This window comes from Mesocricetus auratus, unplaced genomic scaffold (genome assembly GCF_017639785.1).
Source record: "Mesocricetus auratus isolate SY011 unplaced genomic scaffold, BCM_Maur_2.0 Super-Scaffold_100013, whole genome shotgun sequence".
Lineage (NCBI taxonomy): Eukaryota > Metazoa > Chordata > Mammalia > Rodentia > Cricetidae > Mesocricetus > Mesocricetus auratus.
The window spans coordinates 45,337,692-45,354,545 of record NW_024429196.1 but is presented as its reverse complement, the minus strand read 5'-3'; the positions used below and the strand labels follow the sequence as shown (position 1 = coordinate 45,354,545).

The 16,854-nt window shown below is 42.8% G+C and overlaps 1 protein-coding gene and 1 non-coding gene across 2 annotated transcripts; both read right to left on the bottom strand.

Moving 5' to 3' along the window:
- Positions 1–198: 198 nt before the first annotated feature.
- Positions 199–270, bottom strand: Trnam-cau. Its single transcript has one exon. It is a non-coding gene; the product is annotated as a tRNA-Met (tRNA).
- Positions 271–6,119: 5,849 nt separating this feature from the next.
- LOC121143568 (translation machinery-associated protein 7-like) lies at positions 6,120–7,584 on the bottom strand. The gene has a single exon (XM_040755702.1). It carries the CDS (start codon positions 6,540–6,542, stop codon positions 6,348–6,350), a length of 195 nt encoding a protein of 64 aa, XP_040611636.1. The 5' UTR covers positions 6,543–7,584; the 3' UTR covers positions 6,120–6,347.
- Positions 7,585–16,854: the final 9,270 nt, after the last annotated feature.

The following is a 16,854-nucleotide window of genomic DNA, read 5'->3' as shown; positions in this document are numbered from 1 at the left end:
AACAAACAAAAAGCCTAGCTAACCAACCAAAACCACCACATACACAGTACGCAGCAGCAGCTCAGAGGGATTTTGAAAGCTTTCTGTAGGCGAGTGTTTCTGTTGTTTAGAGCTGGGAGGAAGGACACCTGGAAGTAGTGATTTTTAGAGCAGATTTTCGTTGTCCTCGAGTGTGGTGGCCTTAAGAAAAAGGTATCCTAGCAGAGGATGGTTTCGATCCATCGACCTCTGGGTTATGGGCCCAGCACGCTTCCGCTGCGCCACTCTGCTGGCACAGGAAGACAGGCTCTCTTTCACACTCTTATGGTGAATATCGCTTTTCTCATGCTTGTTTTTAATTTCTTTTGATGTTTTTCTGATTCTCACCACAACACTAACCGGACCCCAGGCCTCCTCCCGGTCTGTGGGAGGGTACAGAGCAGCGCGACCTTCTCACTGGTTTCTGTGCAAGTCTTTTAGGTTGTGGTTAAAAAAAAAAAGCTTTCATTTGGTTTCACAGGTATAAGGTTTCAAAAAAACAAAAAACAAAAAAAAAAAACAAAAAAAAAAAAACAAGATTCCGGATCCAAATGGGTGCGTGGCTAGGACAGTTCGATCGGATTCCGTGTGGGATAGTTCCGATAAAGACAGAGAAAGAAATAAAGGTAACAAGCTAAAATAGGTCCTTCCTCTTGCTTTGGCTTCTGTCTGGGGCCAGGGCTTTCAGGAAGGCTGTGGCTAACAGACCTTGCGTGAATCCAGCCCCCCCCCCGTTTCCAGAACCGAGCAAACCCTGGTCTCTAGCGGTGGAAGACAGCCTGCCTGTTGCCGTTAAGCTACTGCTTTATTTTATTATTTCATTTTATTTTTATTTGTTATCTGTTTATTCCATCCTGCCGTGCTTCTCCAGGCTCACTATTTTGCCGGTAGTGGAAACAGCAAGAAATCATCCGGCTCGGTCCCGCCGGTCGCCTCACTGAGGGGAACGAGCGCCCCCTGGCAGACCTAAATAAACGCATTGGTCTTTTTGTAGCCTGCCTGAGGTTCTCCTTTCGTAGGCAATCTCTCCTGGAAGTCTCTGGGCCTTTTTGCGGTTGTGATGGCTGATCTTCTCTGGGAATATTTCCTCAAGCCAACACTAGACAACATGTGCTTGAATTCTGACATACCTGTCAAACAGGAGCAAGAGACCAGAGACGGAATCAGGGAGGCAGGCCGGCAGTTTGTATCTCTGGAGTTGTTCTGAACCCAAAGATAGCAAGGCTTCGTTATCATAGGTCTTCTATCCTCTCATCTCTGACATCTCAAGAGAATTCTTCAAATTTAGTTACCCAAAGGCAAATCTTGGGACTAGAGAGATGGTACAGGGTTAACAGCACTGGTTGCTCTTCTCTTCTAGAGGACCGTTTTCAATTTCCAGCAACCACTTAGTGGCTTATATCCATATATAATAGATCTGATGTCCTCCTGAGATATGCAGGTGTGCATGCAAAGTATTCATGCGTAAGTATTCATGCGTAAACGAACCTATTGTCAAAGTTTTCTGACTGCAACCCAGAGTCAGAAAGACATTAAACCACATCACATAAATATTTACACATATATTTATGAGACAGAGATGCCAAACCCACCAAGTAATATTTGCCTTTAATTGTTTTTGTTTTTGTTTTTTTTTTGGTTTCTCTGTATTGTTTTGGAGACTGTCCTGGAACTAGCTCTCTAGACCAGGCTGGCCTCGAACTCACAGAGAACCGCCTGCCTCTGCCTCCCAAGTGCTGGGATTAAAGGCGTGCGCCACCAACACCCGGCTAATATTTTTTTTTATGTGTATGAGTGTTGCCCTGTATGTATGTATGTGTATCATATGCGTGCCTGGTGCCGGGCTTTTGATCTCCTAAAAGTGGAATTATAGGCAGTTGTGAGCCACAATGTGCATGCTAGAAACCGAAAGCTGTTGTGGCCAATAAGCCACCTCTCTGGCCTTCCTCCACCACGTAATATTTTACTAATGGAGTTTACTCTCTTCCCTATGATTATTCTGTTCCGTTTCACTCATCTCATTATGAGTGAAGTCATGAAGGTTGGAGATAGCCCCCAGTTAAGGTACTTGGTGCTCTTGTAGACCTTGGTTGGGTTCCCAGCCCTTATCCACACAGGCTCACAAGCACTTTGTAACTCCAGCTTCAGAGGATAGTACAGCATACTCTGAACTCCAAGGATACTCACACATACATAGCTACAAACATTCACATAATTTAAATTGTTTTTCAAAAATTGAGATAGGATCTCACTATAAAATTTCAGGGGTAGTCTGGAACTCACAGTGTACACTAAACTGATGTCTAATTCACAGAGACTCACATGCTTCTGCCTCTTCAATGCTGGGACTAAGGGTGTGAACCATCATTGCCCCACCAAAAAATAAGTTGTTTTTTAAATACCAGCTATGGCCATTTTAATATTGGTTTTGTGTCATTCACTTTAAAGTTACAAGCTGGTTTGAAAGACACTATCACATATTCAGTAAAAAAGAAACTTTCAAATATTTTCCAAAATGCCTATACCACTTTACATTTTTATCAGAGACTGAGTCTCTGAATTTTGCCAGCCAGCATTTATTATTTTAATCTTACTTGATCAGTGAGGAAAGACAAAACCTCATGATCTTATATATGGCTTGCCATTCTTTCTCCAAATCTGTAGCCTGTCTTTTGATCTACCTAAGAATTGAAGACCCAATTTTGTGTATACATGCAATCTGTATTGTGTGACCAGCCCACAATAGGGCTGAGAACTAGTGTTACAAAGATAAGATAAGCACCTATTTGATGCTGGAACAGCCAAACGTGATTATAGTGAAAGAAAGAGAAGGAATAAATAGCTACTGCTAGATCAGGAAACTTAGATGGTTGGTCAATAGTCACGATAACTCCTGGAGAGAAGGAAGAAGGGTTTCACTTGTTTGTACTTTCTTTAGCTAGCTGTTGCATATGTGTTTGTCTGTTAGCATTGCTAGTACTATGGATGATCTGAATGTTTGTAATAACTTTTCAGTTTATTGCAGACTATTGGTGAGAAGGAAGTATGAATTCAGGCACTCAGTATTCACCAACTCAGGTTTTCTACAAACACGACTTAAACTATGGATAGAGAAAAACCTGAATAGAGGATTATAAACAAAGGAAGATACTGCTCCTTGCCAAAAACATGGAGGAATCACTTACTGGTGGGCTGTTGGAAGAACTGGAACACATGGCTGATCTAAGTTAGGTTCTTAGAAAAAGTACCAGTATGCCTGAGAAGTCTGTGACTACGACCTCAGGGTAAGGAAGGCATCCTACACTAGGCAGGCAAACACAGAAAAGTGAGAGGCTGAAGTGGCACATTTCTTCCATAATTGGGAAATGCTAGAGAGAGACCAAATCCAGTGGAACATAGTAGGTCTTCCTCCTGGAGTAAGAGTAAGTAAGGAACAGAATGTGGTGAACTGGAATGAGCTACAGCAGCCGCAACAAGATTTGTACAAAGTCATGTGTGGATGTGTGGACATCACTTCAGGATTTGGGGGTGGCTCCTTCCAGCTAATAAGTACTAACCAGCTGTTGGGTTTCCTCTTAGAGAACTATCTTCCAGCAGGCAGAATAGATTAATAAATAAATAAATATTGTGTACACAGTTCTTTTTCACTATAATTGTCCATGAAACATTTGCAGGAATACTATTCTAGATTGACCTTTATCTTGTTAATTTCTTATTTTTAATTTCATTGATTTGTTATGATTTTTAATGTTTAATTAATTAATTAATTAATTTGTGTTTTAGTTCTGAGGAGACAGGATGTCTCTGTGTAGTCCTGGAGAAAATGTCTCCATAGGTTTGGACTGTAGGCAAGTCTGTAGTGCATTTTCTTTTTCCTTTATAATTTTTTTAGAAGCAATCTTATTTTACATATCAATCCTCCCCTTCCCTCTCCCTCCCATCCTCCCATCGACCCCCCCACCCACTCCCCAAGGATAGTGAGGCCTTTCATGGGGGATCATCAAAGTCTGTCACATCATTTGGGGTAGGGCCTAGGCCCTCTTCCGTGTATCTGGGTTGATGGGTTGAGAGAGTATCCCTCCATAGGGAATGGACTCCCAAAGTCCATTTGTGCACTAGGGATAAATACTGTTTCCACTGTTAGAGGTCCCAGGTGTAGGGCATTTTCTTAATTAGTGATTTTTATGGGAGTACCCAGTCTATCCCTGGGCTGGTTCAATAAGAAAGCAGGCTGAGCATAGCCATGAGAAGCAAGCCAGGAAGTAGCACTGCTCCATGGCCTCTGCATCAGCTCAAGTCTCCAGATTCCTGCCCTGTTTGAGTTCCTGCCCTGAATTCCCCATGAGGTGAACTGTTAACAGGAAGTGTAAGCAAAATAAATCTTTTCCTTCCAAGTTGCTTTGGTGGTGGTGTTCCATCACAGCAACTAGGGCATTCATTACTGTGTTCTGTAAGATCTGATAAATGAGAGAAGGAATTCCCATCCTTCTTGCACTTCACAAGGTTTCTTCTGGAGGAAGCAGTTTTGGGTGTTTAATACAGTCTAGGTTTTCTCTGGAACTGTTCCTAAACAGGGTATTGGTATTTATTTTCTGTAGTGTATCAAGGTTTAAGCTTACACTAAATTCACTGGACTCACGACTTTCCTTCCCAGTGAAAAACACCTTCAGTGTTGCTTGACTCTTCTGATCATTGCTTTCTCCAAGAAGACTCCTTCTTTGCAGGCTATTTAATCCACCATAATAATTGAATTTACGTATTTTTTCATATTCTCTCTGAGACTTTCCATTGATGGCCCTGAAAATTCTAGTCCTTCAGAAATAGCCCCACTGGTGCTAATATTTTGCTCCACTTCAAATCTTTCTACCTGAAAGATATTTAAAAGTACAAATGTGACCCATGTCTACTGTAGAATGTGAGGAAAACAAACCAGCCTTAAATAAAAACAACTAATCTTCTATTCATGAAGACTAGCAACTTTATATGGGGACAAAACAAAAAAGATATATGCAAGAGATGTAAACAAACCCAGTTAAGAGTTTTGTTTCTGTAGCACAGTAAGCACAAGGATATCCAGAAGTATTGGAGGAAGGACTGAATAACACATTGAGACAGAAAAGAAGTGAGTGGGCATATCTACTGATGAGCAGAATAGGAAATGAAAAGCAAAATGACCTAATATACCTTATTAATCATGAGAAACATAAACAAAAGGAGTTGAGAACTGTAACAAGCCTCCGGTGTGTTTGTGGCTACGGCGCTACTCTACAATGATCTGAGGCAAAGGGCTAAGGATGTAAAATGAAGACAAAGACAGCAGCTCATTCTTACAAGGAGAATGGCATTTATTATTTCAAGTATTTCAAGGGCAGAGCCTTAAATACCAAAGTCAGGAATGGTGGAAAATCCCCAAGGTCAGAAATCTACGTTCCCAGGACCCTCCAGCAAAAGGTGGGCCCAAAACAGGAATTAGCATTTAGACAAGAATGGAAAACAGGAACTTGCTAGCAGGGAGGAGGGGATGAGAAGTGTTTAGCTAAAAGCCCCTAGTAACAAGCAGTCAGCAGATAGACCCCCATGGGGGAACGGTGCAACAAAGAACAGTAGATCAGAAGTGTGGGAACAAAGCAAAAGGGAAGGATAGCTTTTTATAATCACGAATGTCATCATTTTCTGGAGGGGGGGCAAAAATATCAGAACAATACTCAGGAGGCAGAGACAGGCAGATCTTTGTGAATTTGAAGCCAGCCTGGTCTATAGAAGGAATTCCAGGACAGCCAGGGCTACACAATGAAATCCTGTCTCGAAAACAAAAACAAAATCAGAAATACCCAGTGTACACTGGTATCCCCACTTACCCTCAACCTTTCTTGCAGTTACTTTATTTATTTTAGAGACGTTTACTCCCACAGACTATGATGAGTTTAGCAGAACTTTTTTTTTTTTTTAATGAGTTGGTTTAATTCAAAGTGACACAGAATTCAGAGTACAACAGAGATGAAACAGCAGGCTCTGGTAGGATTCCAGACTGGGTTTACTTTAAATTCACAGCTGAGGTAGGAATTGCTGAACACTAGGACAATGAGCCATTGCATTATTCATTTTTTTACAAAAGTTTATTTATTACAATGTACAACAAGCTCCAAGATAACACTTCATTCTAGCTGTAGGTGGCAAAGATGTTATAGTAGGGAATCCAGATGTTTAACAGGCTCCAGGATGACACTTCATTCTAGCTGTAGGTGGCAAAGACGTTATTCTGGCAGGGAATCCAGATGTTTAAATGGGAAGGGAAGAGGGTCACCATCATCTCAGGTATGAGGAACAGCTTACTTTTTGCCAGATTTCTTAATTCCACCTGTGCCCAGGGGCCCCTTCCCCGCGGCCTTGGCTTTCGGCTCCTCCAGTTTCTTCTGCTCCTCCTTTTGTTTCTGCTTGAAAGCCTTATCTTCCTCGTCCATCTCTTTGGCCTGCTTCTTGGGCTGTTTCAGGGGCTTCTTTTTGCCACCTTCGCGGCCCGACATGACGCCCACAGACAGCCCCTTCCCAGACCCTGAGCCTAAGCCGGAAACGGAGCTTCCTGCCGGCGCCTGTGCCGCATAGCAGGCCCGCTGATTGGCTTCTGAGTTTAGCAGAATTTAAGAGCTCACAAAGGCCATCTTGTTAATCTGATCACCTAGAACACCAAAAGAACTGCCAAGCCTTCTCTCCTAAACACCACATATGTTCATTCCCTTTCCCAATACTGCTCACCTAGCAAGTATTTTCAGGCATATTCTTTGATTTCCTGAAGATACAATAGTTGCTCTCCATCCAACTGGGTCAATGACTCCAAATCAGAAAGAATTTAACATAGTTATGATGGCGCTGGAGGCACAGAGAGATCCAGAGTTTGGCCTCCATCGTCTGGTCTATGAAAAAGGTGACCTGACTTTCCCAAAGGCAATGGCAGTAGGGGCTGGGGAAAATGGGGACATGAAAGACACCAAAGTGGACTTTAAAACACAGGACACACAGACTCACTCTCCTGAACCACATAGGGAACTTCTTACTTTACTGCTGGGACAATGCCTTAGACCTCATCAATCTGGCATGGCCTAGGCATTTGTTGATGAAGGTTGTCAACAGGGAAAGAAACTTCTATGCTGGGAAAAATCTGGCAGACTCAAGTAAAGAAAACATCTATGAAAAGAGAAATCTGTTTCTGTTTAGCAAGAAGACACAAGCCCTCAGAGAAGGTGACATGCACTTAACTTGTATAGGATATAGATCTTATAGGTAACAGTTCCCTCTTCCTGGGAAAATGTCGTTTTGACATCCAAAATTACAGTCTATGGTAACATCCCAATCTGGCCAGTTGAGTGTAACCCTAAACATTAAGTGGGAAAACAAATGTCCCATACTAATTCCAGATCCTCCCAGATGCAACAGGTATGACAAGAGATGTGTCTCTTTGATGATCAAAAATAAAAGGCACAGCGGGGCGTTGGTGGCGCACGCCTTTAATCCCAGCACTCGGGAGGCAGAGGCAGGCGGATCTCTGTGAGTTCGAGACCAGCCTGGACTACCAAGTGAGTTCCAGGACAGCCTCCAAAGCCACAGAGAAACCCTGTCTCGAAAAACCAAAAAAAAAAAAAAAAAAAAAAAAAAAAAAAAGGCACAGACCTAGGCCAAATCCAAGTTCTCTGGAGACTCTTGCCAATTAAGCTTCTGTATATGAAGAATATAGAGTATTAGTTCAAAGGATGTGTGGCAGTAGTCCCCTTATGCCAGGGTCTGGCCTGTATCAGTCCTACACTACAGGGGTCCTCTATCCTGGACTGATGTCTTTGGGGCTGTGTTCAGAACCAGCCAAACAACCCCGGGTTCGACCCTGAGTGGGGGAGTGTGGATCAGGGAAGTCCTAGCTACCCAACAATGTTAAGAACATGACAGAGAAATTTCAGAACTCTCAGTCCGTACTGGAGACCCCAGTTTATTCAAGCATCCTCTTAAATAGCTTTCTAAACATGGGGTATTTGGGAGAAGGCATCTATTATCATGTATATAGGGCTGACTAGGAAACACATCCTTAACCCTAGAGATGGTCCTAGAATGCATGTACCCAAACCTCAGGCCTCTTGCAACACACTTCTCACTAGTCCTCAGGTGTGCCTCCCTGGCCCCCAGGAACATCCCCAAGATGGGTGCTGGCCTAGGTCTATTGTTATGCAAACTGGAAATATTTCTTCACTGTGGCCAGGCCATCCACAGGTAACCAGCCAATATCTAAAAGACAATAGGAGATTCTAGCTCCTGGAATTGAGCTGAGGCCTATATCATATTTGGCTCCAACAACCTTACTTCATGTAGGTCAAAAGAGAAGGCAAGAATTCAAACAGGGCAATCCAGGACCTCCAGCCCAGGGATAGTACCAGCTACAATGGGCTGGGTCCTCCCCCATTAATCACTGATTAGAAAATGTCCTACAGGTTTGCCTACAGCCTGATCTCAAAGAAGCATTTTCTTAATTGAGGTTCCCTCCTCTCAGATAAATCTAGCTTGTTATCAAGCTGACATAAAACTAGCCAGTGCACCTAAGAGATATATTATTAACGAATCAAATACCTAGATCATTAAATATTCGAGAAACCAATAAAAGGAATTGCCAGACAAGCTTGATCACTGTTGACTGGGTGAAAACAATGTGTAGGTTCACTGCAAAGTAAAGAGGTGATGTTACCCAGGAAGTGGAATTCTGCAAAGCAAAGAGGTGATATGACCCAGAAAGTGGAATTTTGGTCTCTCCCTGAGGGCTGGCCATTTTAAGGGTCTTTGATCTTCCTACTCCAATTTAGGGTTGGTCAGTTTGAACAAAGACAGGGTCCACAAGTTTGGGCCAAAGTTGTCTTGGTCTGACCTTGAAATTGTCCAGGACACAGACAAAGGGGCCCTATTGGCTTGGGGAAAAAAATCCCCACAAGGCCTCTTTTAAACTGTCAGGCTTTTGTCTTAGGTCCAGAGGGTGAGGAAGAAGTCAGCTATTTTGGAATTTTACCATTTTTTTTTATTTAGTCACAACCCTTCTGTCTATTGGGGGATCTAATATTTAGTCCCTCAACAAGGTCTCACTTACACCAGACTATATGTTAACATAAGTCACAATGATTGGTGTATTAACTACTTTTCTTATTGTGACAAAATAATTTGACAGAAACAATTTAAGGAAGAACTGAGTTCTACATCAGGATCCACAGGCAGCAGGGAGAGAGACACTGGACCTAGCTTGGGCTTCTGCCCACCCCACACACTTCCCCCAACAAGGCCATACACTCTAATCCTTTCAAACAGTGCCTCTTCCTGTGAGCCTCTGGGAGCCATTGCCGTTCAAACCACCACACTCTGGTCAGACAGGACTCCAGTCCCTGTGATGTTGCCACACACAGAGTGAGTCTTCCTTCCTCAGTTAATTCTCTCTGGAAACCTTCACAGGCAACACCTAGAGGTTTGGTTCCTGGTGATTCTAAATCCAACAAAGGTGGCAGTAAATATTAACCATTCCAGCTGGGCAGTGCTATTCAAATTAAGGGACATAGTCAGGAATGATAAATGCTCAGCATCTGGTGAAGTCTGGCATAGCTGGAACCAGCCTACCCGAATGCCAAGGGGGCAAGGAATGCACCACACATACCATTATCCCAGTGGAACCTGATGTTATCTGCAGCAACTCATTTCCTTACCACACAGAGGGCTATCAAGCACTGCTGGTCCCACTTCTGAAGTGTCCTTTCCTCTGTGACTGTCATTGACTTAGTTCATAGATGAGCTTTCAGTTATGTAAGTGGCGTCATAATGTGACTTTTGTTGTTTCCTGCTCCTCACATCTCTGTGGGAAACATTGGATAGTGACACTTCCCAGTAAACGACACAAGCCACACCCTAGCAGGAAGACCTATCTTCTAGTTATCTCACATTTCGAGATGAGGGATTTCCACCTCTGTGTTGTCTTCTGGAAAAGGTTATGGACCACAGAAAACATGTCCTACACTGACACTGCTAAGATTCCTATGCTAAATAACCAAATAAATCACTATCCTATTTACCAAAAGCTGTATTCCTAGGCTGCAGGACCAAGGTCTACCTTCTAGGAATTAGAGATGGACCAAGAGCATAGTACCTGATTTCCAATGAATAAATGTCAGTCTTGGAAACAAGACACATGTGCTGACTTTCTGCATCCGCTTGATTTCACTCCGGGGGCACCACCAACTAATAGAACTTTCCCCAAACCATCCTGACTTAAAAGATACATGAATTAACAAATGCCTAGTAACTCATTATTTACATAAAATTTAAATACGTTTTACAAAATGGGGTTGGTTTGGGAATGGATATAAGTTCTGGGAAGCCAAGATTCTAGTTTCTGTAGATAATACTTGTCTCTTATCTCTCTAAAACCTCATGTAAAGGTGTGAGAAACCATAAGATTTACAAATTGAAGGCAAATATTTGCCAACTTTGCTGGATCCAAAACTCCACCAACTTCTGGACTAAGTTTTAGTTGGTATGGTGGAAGGACATGCTTTCCTGTCCCACTAGCAGGTCACTGTCTTCAAATTGTAGGGTTTTCTTCACAGTGGACCTGCCAAGAATGCCTTGCTTTCACTCGGGGAGAAACATTGTTAACAGCTAAATGTACTCACATTGGCAGTGCTTACTTTAATTAGGCATGGTTTAAGCACTTCACATTGGGTTTTATCTAGGCCTCACAGCAACAGCAGCAGTTCAGTACTATAGTGGGTTGAAGGGCTTAGGTGCTGCTTGAGTAAGAGAGTAGGACTCAATTACTCTCTTCTAAGGCATGGAGAAAACGGAAAGGTGCTGGGGACACAAAGGTCCTTAGGCTCACATATGGCACTAGAGAAACCACATGCAGGATTGCATTTTCAAAGGAAAAGATGTGTAACCTTTTTTCCACCCAAAAGGTTGAGAACAGAGGTGGCTAATAGCCTAGGTGACCTCTATGCTTTTTGTCAGGTCATGCTTGGCTCCCTCCAAGCTCACACAACCAGGATCAGAGGTGGTTAACAATCTAGATAACTTCTGTGCTATGGGTATGACCAAGGGCTCTGCCGGGCTGTCACAAGCAGGACCTGACACAATTGATGGTCCAGATGTCCTGTGTGCTATCTGCATGACTTAGACAACACAGATTCTCCTCTAGATCTTTATGGTCACACAGGCAGTCAATCTGTAGAGCCCAAGGAAGAGGTCACATGTACTTTGCAAAGAGTTTCAATGTAGTCATGCTTTAAGCATTATTGTGCACATGGGATTGAGTTCATTGTCACCAGGAAACTTTTATTCAGTTGTACTGTGCTTAAATATGCCTAAAGTAAACTGCCTATTGTTAGATTCTGCAAGTTTAAACCAACACCAGCTACTGTGTCATATTGAACTGGATATCCTCACCTCTCACCCAGTATTTTCTTTTATACATTAGAGATTATTTGCTTCCTTCTTATAAGATGAAGATAAATTTGTATCTACTTTGTTATATTCAATCACTGCCCGCTGCAAGGTGGGGTTTTCTCAATTTAGTGTTGAGGTCTTCCTCTCATCAAGCTCAGCAGTGTTAATTTGTGTTCTCTTGAAGCTAATTTCTTTCTTACAATACTTATCATTTCCAGGATGTGTTGTAAATTCTGTATGGGCCAAGATCACATGGTTTAGTAGCTCTCAATCCCTGAGGGCTTAATAGACATTTGTTTAAAAAAAAAAAAGTGACCCAGTAGCTGATGGAAGCAGAAACAGATATCCACAGCTAAACACTGAGCTGAACTCTGGAATCTAGTTGCAGAGAGGGAGGAGTGATGAGCAAAGGGGTCAAGACCAGGCTGGAGAAACCCACAGAAATAGCTGACCTGATCAAGGGGGGGAGTTCATGGACCCCAGATTGCTGGGAAACCAGCAAAGGATTGTTCCAGACCCCCCCTGAACGAGGGTGTCAGTTTGGAGGTCTGGTTAATCTATGGGGCCTCTAGTAGTGGATCAGTAATTATCCCTAATACACCAATGGACTTTGGTAGCCCACTCCACATAGAGGGATACTCTCTCAACCTAGAAACCTGGGGGAGGGTCTAGGCCCTGCTCCAAAGGATATAACAGACTTTGAAGATCCTCCATGGGAGGCCTCACCCTCCCTGCAGAGCAGAAAGGGGATGGGATAGGAGGTCGGTGGGGGCAGGGGAGGAGGGGAGGGAGAGGGAACTGGGATTGACATGTAAAACAAGCTTGTTCCTAATTTAAATTAAAAAAATAAGTGACAAGGCATGTATGGTGGCACACACTTTCAATCCCAGCACCCATAAGTCAGAGGCAGGTGGATCTCTTATTTCAAGGGCAGACTGATCTACACAGGTAGTTCCAGGATACCCAGGGCTAACCCTGTCTCAGGGAAGAGAAAAGGTGAGTTTGTCCCAACCCACAGGACATTCAACATGGGTCTGGTAGACACCTAGGAGAAAGATGGAGGACAGGGGATACAAAGAATGGACGCCAAGACAGGATTCTGATCAAGGCGACAACTTTATTTCATCCCAAAGGGATTTACATAGAAGAAGTGAGGAGGGGAAAGGAGGAAGGTGTACTTACAGCAGCTGCAGGGGCAAGAGGTCAGTGGGAAAGGTGGTCTGCATTGCCTGGCAACCTAATCTACAGGGCAAGAGGTCAGGAGTAGGACCTTCTATGCCGTTTGCTAACCTGAAGGCAGGGTCTGATCCTATCTATTACAATTTACTATCGCTCAGGCCTATCTCCTGAGGATGTTGTAGTTTTCCAATTAAGCTAGTCTTTAACTGACAGATAAACTGCAGGCCTGTTTCTTTTGCTTTATGTCAGAAGAGGTGGCAGGGTGGTCTTAGTGTCACATCTTCTCTATGAGTACGTGATACAGCATAGCTGACTGATGGCTGGAGGTCCCTGACAACAGCTGATTAAAATGTAGAGAGCAACTGATTGTGGGGTACTAAGCCCCAATTGATACATCTACAACACAGCCCATACACCAAATGCCCAGGGAACATCTCAGAAAAAAACAAAAACAAAACCCTGTAAGAGCAAGGGGACCAGGGGGCCTGATTTGAAACTGTGTCCTAGGAATGACAGGGAAGCTACATCCATGATCCCTTAACAGTATGGCTGTTTAAATAATCCCTGAACAATGGATATGATGGTAAGGTGGAAGAAAGAAATATCATGAGGCCCCATACCAACAAAGTACTATAGAGGGTAGTCTTCCCTAAGGACAAGCCCCTTAATTGATTATCCAATACCAAGTCCTCAGCCCTAAAATCAAGTACATGGAACACTAAATGAACTCAGTAGGTTGTATTCATAAGCTTAAGCACACACACACACCCACACACACAATGAAGGAAATAGTGACTGATAATAGTCACCATATGTGGAGTATTGTTCCTACTGTGCATGGTTGCCTTCTACTACCCACTGAGCCACATTAAAAATCTCTATAGATTCTGTAAAGGATATAGTTTTTACCTGTATCCTCTTGGACACTGTTCTGGCTGGACTGAGAACTGTCAGGAGAGATCAATAATTAAAAAGGTTTGTGCAGTATAGGAATCTTTTGTAACATGCGATATGAGCCTACGCTAGGAAATGAAGACTTGAAGAAACCTAGCTGAACACTTACATACTGTGCTGGAGAGTGTGAAACAGTGAGGATCAAGCAAAAGTGCGTCCTAAAGGGAATGATTTCAAAGAAGAGACACCTTTAACATCTGCTTTTAAGTTGTGTTGAAGAGATCTTTAACTCAAAACTGTCACCCAGCCAGAGCAGCCTGTTTGGGAGATGGTATGTTCTGAACTTCTCTAATTTCCAAAGACAAGCAGTCAAGCGATAGCAATTTTATTCTCGGAGAGGTTTGGTTACACTAATTCTTGAAACTTGTGAATGTTAGCTTCTATGCCGAAAGAACTTTGCAGATGTGGCCAAGGATCTTGAAATGAAGATATGAAACAAATAATCCAGGCGGGCCTTATATGAAATCTTAGGTCTTTATTAAAGTGAGGCCAAGGGAAGGGTGTTAACGGCTCAGATGAGTCAATGGCTGCAGATTGGAAGGGTACAGCCATAAGCCAAGGAATGCAAGAAATACAGGAGTTGGGCCAGGCATTGGTGGCGCACACCTTTGATCCCAGCATGTGGGAGGCAGAGCCATGAGGATCTCTGTGAGTTTGAGGCCAGCCTGGTCTACAGAGCGAGTTCCGGGACAGGCTCCAAAACAATGAGAAACCCTGTCTCCATAAAACAAAAACCAAAAAAACAACAACAAAAAAAAAAAAAAAAAAGGAAGGAAGAAAGAAAAATACTAGCTTGCCAACACTTTGACTTTGGCCCAGGTAAATAGAATTCAGACTTTTTTTTTTTTCCTTTTTTTGGTTTTACGAGACAGGGTTTCTCTGTATTGTTCTGGAGGCTGTCGGTCCAGCCTGGCCTCGAACTCACGGAGATCCGCCTGCCTCTGCCTCCCGAGTGCTGGGATTAAAGGCGTGCGCCACCACCACCCGGCTAGAATTCAGACTTCTAAATTCCAGAACTATGAGAATAAATCTCTGTTGTTTTAAACTGTCATGTGTGTGGGTTAAACCTTTGCCTTTTCAGGCTAAAGTGTAGTAACAGTTTTCTAAAATTGCTAGATGTTCATGCTTCATATCCATTGGACATATTTTTCCCAATTAAACTGGTTGGGTTTGCAAACAACTCCTTGCTGGGATTCTGCCTAGAGAAGAGTGAATGAGAGACCAAACACATACCCTTGAAAAAAACTTACTTTACCAATATCAACTGACCCTCGGGTTACTCATTTTCTTGGGAAACATTAGGGTCATCAAATCCTCGGATAGTTCTGGAATTTCTTTGCCATAGACTTCGGTTTTCAGAGTTACATTTCTCAGAGGCCGGGGTAAAGGTGAATCCTGTTTTAGAGATTCCATGGCCCAGGCATCTGGAAGCCCATCTGAGACAGAGGATGTATCTAAGAGAGGATCCAGAAACAAGTTGACCCTATGAGATGGCTTATGTTGTCCCCCTCCTTCTACATCAAATTCCTATAGAAGATAAATTTCACCAGCCACATCCAGCTTGATTTATTATTTTGTATGTATTTTGTCTGCATGTGCATCTGAAGGGCACTAGATCCTTAGAACTTGAGTTATAGATGGATGTGAGACTTGTAAATGCTGGGAACCAAACCTAGGTACTCTGGAAGAACAACAAATATTAACCAATGAACCATCTCTCTACCCCCTAATTACAGTTTAAAAAGAGGAAAGTTAATGGACCTTTCCCTCAACATTAACTTGTTCTGACATATTTCTTAAATATTTATAGATTGCCCATATCTTCCTGCACTAACAGACTAGAGTACAGAACAGGAATTGTGTGTGGCAGGCATCCATATTCATTTATAGTAGGCTTTGTAGCAAAGACAGAATTTCTGTAAGAAAACAATCTATAAACCACACTGGCCTTGAACTCAGTTGTCCACCTGCCTCTACCTCCCTAGTGCTGGGATTAAAGATATGTAACCACCACCCTCTGGCTAACAATATTAATTTGTAATACCTATGCATGATGCTTTCCAGTTGAAAACCCGAACTGGGCTCACAAGAGCTCAAAGACTGGTTTGTGGATGGTCACAGCACAGGATGTCCTCACCCAATCATCCAAAATGTGGTCCAGGGTTAGAGATATGGCTCAGTGATTAGAAGTGCTCACTCCTAAAGAGGACAGGAACTGAGCACCCAGCACCCACTGTGGGCAGTTCATAGCTGCCTGTCCCATGCCCTTTTCTTACCTTCTAGGACACCCACACACATATGTCATTCATTTACACAGATACACATAAATAAAAATAAATCTTAAAACCTTTTCACTTTGGCAACAAATAGACTAAATTTGGAACAATACAATACACAGAAGATTGTCATGACCCCTTGTACATCTTTTGCTTGCTATATAGTGAATCCATTCATTCAAAACTGAAAGCATGGCTAATGCAGATCATTCTCTAGGATGCATAAAACACTGCTACCTGATTCTGATATATATATGCAAGGAAACTGAGTTTAAGTGAAATAACTTTACATTGTGGCTTAGATTCTGCACTTTGATGAAGCAAATCAACTTGCCTCCTAGAGCTTGAGAAAATCTCATAAACAGGATGACACTCAAAAGCTTTGTGGTGATATATTTTTTATGATTTATTAAAGATTAAAGCTTGCCTGACAATTCAGAAAGCAAAGTCAGCCTCAAGCTATAGCGATTAGGCAGTGGTGATACACACCTTTAATCCCAGCAGCCAGAAACTAGGCAGTGGTGGTACACTCCTTTAATCCTAGGACTCAGGATAAGAGGTAGATGGATCTCTGTGAGTCCAAGGCCATCTGGATCAGCACAAACTTGATCCAGTCCTAAAGAGAAACAGCTCCCACAAAGATGATCTCAGCACCTGGGATCACAAGCCTTTAATCCCAGAACTAGAGGATATAAAAGACAGGAGAGCAGGGTCTTCAGTAGTCAGCACTCATTCTCCAGCCACACTGAGGATAGAAGACACTGAAGTCTCAGGCTTCTCCAGCCACGCTAAGGAGAGGATACAGTCTGAGCTTTGGTGGACCCAGGATCATTGTGTGTGTGTGTGTGTGTGTGTGTGTGTGTGTGTGTGTGTGTGTTACAAAGCTTCATAATGTGGATTGAACAAACTAATCTGTGAAGAGCCAAAGGGGAAAACTAACTAAAGCAGTGGTTACTGAAGTCTAGGTCAATTGTTC

Excerpts from the sequence above, each read along its gene's own strand:
- LOC121143568 (XM_040755702.1), bottom strand. The coding sequence starts at position 6,542 with ATGTCGGGCCGCGAAGGTGGCAAAAAGAAGCCCCTGAAACAGCCCAAG.